At 41.2% G+C, this 6,662-nt stretch overlaps 1 protein-coding gene across 1 annotated transcript; it reads right to left on the bottom strand.

The window, feature by feature from the left end:
- Nucleotides 1–462: 462 nt before the first annotated feature.
- On the bottom strand, nt 463–1,709 carry LOC139531358 (neurogenic differentiation factor 1-like). The gene has a single exon (XM_071327824.1). The coding sequence runs from the start codon at nt 1,668–1,670 to the stop codon at nt 684–686; it is 987 nt and encodes a 328-aa protein (XP_071183925.1). The 5' UTR covers nt 1,671–1,709; the 3' UTR covers nt 463–683.
- Between the last annotated feature and the right edge of the window lie 4,953 nt (nt 1,710–6,662).

Raw genomic sequence — 6,662 nt, 5'->3', positions numbered from 1 at the left:
TTGATAGGCAAACATCAGAGGCTAATGACAAATGGAATAATAACTGTGTTATTGACTAATAATCATATGTATGAAAGTCCAACAACTTCAGAGCAGCTAGAGTATTGACACATTGAAAGGAGAAAGACATGATGATGACTATTGCCATCTTTTTTTTGGCAGTCAGCTGGACTTAGCCAATTTTGGCACATTTTGTACCAATGCAAAGCTGGATGTCCATTATCGTTAGTTAGCCTACATCTTTTTCCAGGTTCTAATTTAAGCACTGGACAGCATATACAGTGTCTTGTTTGTAGGCTAATGCTTGGGTAAAAGAGTGAGTAGCCTAATTAATGGTATACATTGATAGCATAATCATTACAAAGAGGGATAAGTAATTGGTTGAGAAATACACAAACAAAGTCATACATATAGAAACGCTTTTATTTCCATTATTGTTTGTTGTAACAATTATTTGATGAATCCAAACTATTGCTCTTGGTATATGATTGGATTGGGCAATACACATTCATTTGCTCTTTCTATCAAGAAGTTCGCATAGAAGAATGAAACAGTATAATTGTATGTCATACAAAAAAGATAATTCTACCCGTAAAGGTAGTAACACATAAATAAATACATAAATCATTTACAAGTGCATTCATTGTCCATGGGTTTCATGTTTTCTGGAATATGACATTGAGCTAAGCGTTCAGCATCCTCTCCTTATGAGTCTCATACGACATAAAGTTGTCCATGGGAATATCAAAGCACTGTGATGAGCTTGCATAAAACGGATGAAGACATTGTACTCCCGCCAGACCTTGAGTTGCATATTGTATCGAAAGGGCATAGCTCTTGTCGAACTCCGCCATTGACTTGTGCTTGTAGGAAAAGTTCCCATTCACGCTCAATGGTGGACTTAGTGGTCCCTCGAACCGGGGGCTGGTGCTGGTACAGTCTGTGAATGTAGTTTCAAAGAATGGCTCAAGCGCATTGTCGACAGTGTGGGGCTTGGCGTGGTGGATATGGGAGCTGTCCATGGTACCATACGGCGGGCTAGGGTAAGGATAGGAGGGGTGCAAAGAGAAGGATGCAGTCGATGTTTGGTGCACCTGAGACAGGATGTCCTGGGCCTGCTCTGGTAAAAACGTCCTGGGGTTGAGCTGCAGACATCCTGCCACTAGATTGGTGGTGGGCTGGGACAGTCCTTGGCATAGAGCCTGCACAAACAACATCAACTCTGGACTTTCATCCGATTGCAAGATCTCAGAGAGAGCCCATATGTAATTTTTTGCCAACCTCAATGTTTCTATTTTGGAAAGTTTCTGAGTATTAGAGTAGCAAGGTACAACTTTACGCAAACTCTCAAGTGCGTCATTGAGCCCGTGCATACGGTTTCTCTCTCGCTCATTGGCCTTAATGCGCCGGACCTTAAACCTCTGTTGTCGGGCTTTTGTCATTTTCTTCCTCTTGGTACCATGCCTCTTAGGACTCTCCTCAAGGCTCTCTTCTTCCCCCGACCCTCCTTCTTCCCCCTGCTCCTCATCGTCATTATTCTCTTCCATTCTGTTGAATCCATCATCATCGTCATTACTCATGGTATTGTGCGCACCGTTTACTGTTTCCATGTTCTGAGTGGCGCGGCATTCCTCGGTCCATTTGGAAACATCCTGCTGTGACACTGGCATGGCGTTGTCCTCTGTGTTAGACGGTCTGTCAGGGCAGAGAAGGAGAAAGTTACTTACATAGTTCAAAACTGCTGATACAAAACACCTGCGGCAAATGTGTGTAACTCTATGTAATCCTAACGCCCATGTATGATTATGTAACTGCATGATCTGAGCTTAGACAGATTCAACTATTAACCACTTCTCAGTACGATGTACTAGTAAGTGTAAAAATATAGGCTATAAAACTCCACAGTTTGCCACACAAAAAAACACTAGCAGAGTAATGTTTATACCCAACACAAATAGCAGTCTACATGTAATAAAAAGCTGACAGGAGACATTCTTAAAACTGAAACTATAAATAATTACCTTTTAATGCAGTTTATGTTGTTAAAAGAGTTCCATATCCTTTGATAAGTCCTGATTCAATCTGTCTGCAAACCTCGGATGCTGCAGTTTTATAGTATTGATGCTGAGGCTGACTGATGGTGTAGTGCACCTATGGATGCACTTTGTAAAATCCCTGCGTGGACAATGGTGGGATCAATGACCTCCCCTTTCTCCGACACGTGCCATATGGCGAGCCAAGACTCCGGCAAAAGGCCTCAAGCCTCATGTGACGTTTCCAATTTAGATTCACCGGACCTCTGGGTGCCTTCCCTGTCGAGGCTGAAAATAAAACTACCATCTGTCACCAGTCAGAGACTGCAAGGACCTGTTTGCACCCGCAGGATAAATTAACTCCAATTAGCAGGCATGTGCCATGAAAGAAGTATCCTCACATTCACCCTAACCTATTTCACCCAGCAGCATAGACATGAATTTTTTTTCCATTAAAGGCCTAGAGTTACATAGGCGGAAATCCCAGGGGGGACGGGGGGGACACGACCCCCCCATCTTGGGAAAAATATGATTTGTCCCCCCCAATATATCACTGTAAACATAACTATGTAATTTCAATAATATTAATAATACGCAATGAAAGCACTTGTGCTGATTATAGACACTTAATAGCGCGTTTTTAAGTTTCAAAAGATTGCGACCCCCCCGCCCTTTGCCTCACAATGGTTTGATCCACTGCCAGTTCTTTAGCTGGCAAGGTAATAGAGGGTTCGTATCTACTGTCCGAAAGGGACATGTACGTAACTGACGTGAGGTTAATCCAGTCAATCCATAGCAGGTCCATAGCAATGTTATTTATTTATTTTTATGTTGGCAGGGTTCACACACTAGCTGCATTTGCAGAGCTAGCGCGCAAACTAAAGCAAACATTAACTATCAAGCTAGCTAGTACCTATTCCATTTATGTGGCGTCGTCAAAGATGGAATCTTTGCTATCGTCAGTTTATTCCAAGATCAGCATGCAGCTGGAGTGCTTCAAAGTCCCTGCGATAAGGTTAGCGATAAACTGAAGTCCAAACTGAACAGAACAGAACTACACTCTCTTCTACCATTGTCTTAAATATATATAATGGTCTCGTTGCAAAAGATAAATTGTCGCTAGTGAACTTTTTTTATTTTATTTTATTTCACCTTTATTTAACCAGGTAGCAAAGATTATAGCAAACACACAGAAACGGAATTGGTGCTCGCTAGCTTTACAAATTCAGCTATTGTTGGAAGCCAGCCAATATGAAACAAACTATTAAAATTACAAAAGGTTGCAGCATGTGTTGTGTAAATGTGTGTGCAGCTAGGCCAGCCAGCCAGGTAGAAAAATGGCAGAAAAAAGTAAGAAGACGGACATCAGAGTATTTGTCAGTACACCAAAACGCATAGTAAGAACTCTAGTAGCCTAATCTCAAAGACTAGTTGATAAAATGTTCATAAGAAAGAAGTGAAATGCTAATGGAAATGTTTCACAATGATGTCATTAGGCAGAGCAGGCAACAGATGGCACAGACAGCAGAGCTGGGGACAGATATGCAGGGACAGATTGGCAGAGACAGGGAGTCTCAGGTAAGTTTGTTGAGTCTTTGTTTGGCAACATTATGAAAGGTTCTCAATTTTTTTGACTTGTAAAATAGGGACATAATTGGAAAATGCCACGGATACCCCCACTCTCAACTTAAACTGGTGACTAAACTAAGATTTGTTTACGGCAATGGTATTGCTGTTGTGATTAATTGTGTAGTTTTGGGTACCGGTAGTTAGGAGTACGGCAAACACCTTATTTATTTTCTAGGAGACAGACTGTGAGTCAGTTAGGGTGGTGAAAGGGAAAGAGCCAGGGAGAGAGACTTCAGAGGACAGTGTCACAGCCACGGCAGGACCAAGTGTCACCCTTGTTGCCAGCAGCACCAGTATAGGGGACAGTGGCACAGCATTGTCCAGTTACCTCAGTGATGGCACAAAACCATATCAGCCACACCCACAATTTATAGAACCGCAAACTCTTGCCAACAGAGTGTTGACGTTTCAAGAGAGATGGTTTCGCGATTTCCCCTGGCTACATTATAATCCATCAATAAAAGGAGTGTTGTGTTTTCAAGCCAGCCATCTTTTGGCCAAAGAGCAGATTAGCCTTCATTAGTGCAGGATTTAGGAACTGGAGAAAAGCCATTGAAAAATTCACAGCACATCAAAACTGCCAAACCCACCGCCACTTTGTAATTGTAACAGCACACCAGCTAAATCCAATCAGTGTCCAGTTATCCAGCGCGTGGGGTAAACAGCAGGATGACGCAAGGCATTGCTTGATGAAAATTGTTAGTTCGGTGCGGCATGTAGTAAGACAGGGACAAGCCTTTAGAGGCCACACGGATGACAGTGGGAATTTATACCAGATTTTGAAACTTAGGGCAGAAGAGGATGATCCCATTTTACTGAAGTGGTTAACAGAGCGTACCACAATGTACACAGGCCCCAAAGCACAGAATGAAATTCTGAACATCATGGCCAATAGTCATTCGAGGCATTGCAGCTGAGATTAGGTCTCTTCCGATTGTACAATTTTCATTAATTGTTGATGGTACTCAAGATGTCTCTGGTGCTGAACAGGAGAATGTCTGTCTGCGTTATGTTGACCATGACCCTCACAAGGAGTTTATTGGGCTATACAGGGTGTCTGAGACAACAGGCGAGGGCATTGCGAAAGTGGCAACTGATGTGTTGTTGAGGAAACCCGCAAACATATGCTCGGTTCTTTTGTTCAGTAGTGTGTATAGCAGTGGTTCTCAACCTTTTTGGGGTACTGGAACCCCTGCATATTTTGAGGCAAGGCAGGCAAGGTTTTGAGCGGTCCTCAGGGACCTCCCCTCTATATTATATGTAAATTTACTGGAAACCTTGTGGTACTGACTACATTCATTACACTTTTTTATTTCACGGACCCCTTGCAATTAGTCCATGGACCCCTGTTTGAGAACCCCTGGTGTAATTGATATTTGTTCTTTTGTTTAGTAGTTTTCAGTACACTTACAAATTATTTATTTCATGTTATTTTATTTAAAATTGCATACTTTGTGCGACATACTTGTCCATAGCTGCTGTTTGAAGAGTTGAGACACTGACTGAAGGATATTTTGTTTGATTTATTTGGGTTTTTCATTGAAGTAGTTATTTTGCTTTTAGAACTGTACTTATTTTAAGCTTTTTGTTCTTGCAAAGATATTGTAGTAGACTCAGGCCAGGTGCACATATTTAATGACTATATAAATGTATCAGAAAAAGTCAAATTAAAAGGTCAATTCAATACGGAGACCAACTTTGTGATGGTTCTCAATGGAGATTCTTTTAGATGTGATCACACCATGTTCATTGTATTTATGAAAACTACACCCATACAGTACCATTGTCACCTACTGACCTTTCTTGATATTGCTGGTTGTAAGTACGAATACCTGCATGCATACATACTGGACTGGTAAGGAGCACTGCTATAACTATTATTAGTAGTAGAATTATAATGATTTAAACATTTGAACAAGTTGGGAAAACCCTTCAGTTAACTACTGTACCTATCAATTATCCAGTTGTAGGAATTATGGTTCCTCAATATACATTTAACATATAACAACGTATGCTATGTGTTACAGCACTACTTTTGGTGTCCCCCTCAGGAATTGCTCTTGAGAAAATGTAATGTAATTGTCCCCTCCAAGGTTGATATCAGATTTTCGCCCCTGTAGAGTTATGACAGAGAGATAGATTAGGTTGGTTATAGGCCTACGGTGTGAATTTGTTTTGGTCAAATGTTGGATTTGACTGTTGGATTAGCCTAATAGCCTAGGCAATTGACATAGGCCTATTATTATTAGAAATTTCGGGTAGTAGAAGACGTATAACTTTTCATTAACACTTGTAGCGTATTCTAGGCATAAAGGGAAAAGCTTGTAGCCCTAAAGAGTGCCCTTCACAAGAAAGTTCCAAGCCTAAATGCACAATAAGAGAGGTAGGCCAGTGGGTCAGACAACTCTAAACATGGATTTAATTGGGTTATAAAATATTCTACTTTCAGAGTGTAATCTCTCTATTTGTGCGTGCCTTGGCTGGTGGCTCGAGAGATGGTCGATGCGAGGTCTGAGCCAATAGTCCTTCTCAACCAGGGTTGGGCACGCGAGCCGCAAATGCAATAACAAAATATCAGTGTTTTCCGCTTCACTAACTTGGTCGGACTTTAACAGCTGCTCTTTTCTATTCAACGTAATCCAAAAAGTAATTGACGTTTTGACCGTTGCTCTGCTGATATCACTTTGGGATTATGTGTCATGTGTCATGATGAGTTATATGCCTAAATACTTGCTTGACCGAATAAGTTAGCCAGGGATATTTGCTGGCAGGTTGCTGTAGACTGTGGTAAGACCATCCATGCCAATTTTAAAACAAACATAGGAAAGTTATTTGTTAAAGTGTTAGTTGATTGTTCAATAGCCTAATGTCCTTATGTCCCCATAGGGAACATTTTCAGGACCACAGACAACTACCCAGTTTCAAATGTGTGCATGCGTGTGTAAGTACGGTAGGTAGCCTACTCCTTTATTTCAAGGTGTGGATATTCCACTAAAATAA

The sequence above is a fragment of the Salvelinus alpinus genome, chromosome 10 (assembly GCF_045679555.1).
Source record: "Salvelinus alpinus chromosome 10, SLU_Salpinus.1, whole genome shotgun sequence".
NCBI lineage: Eukaryota > Metazoa > Chordata > Actinopteri > Salmoniformes > Salmonidae > Salvelinus > Salvelinus alpinus.
Note: the sequence above shows the minus strand (reverse complement) of the source record. Positions and strands in the feature narration are given on the sequence as shown.

Bases quoted from the DNA above. Each gene is read 5' to 3' on its own strand.
- LOC139531358 (XM_071327824.1), bottom strand. From the start codon at position 1,670: ATGCCAGTGTCACAGCAGGATGTTTCCAAATGGACCGAGGAATGCCGC.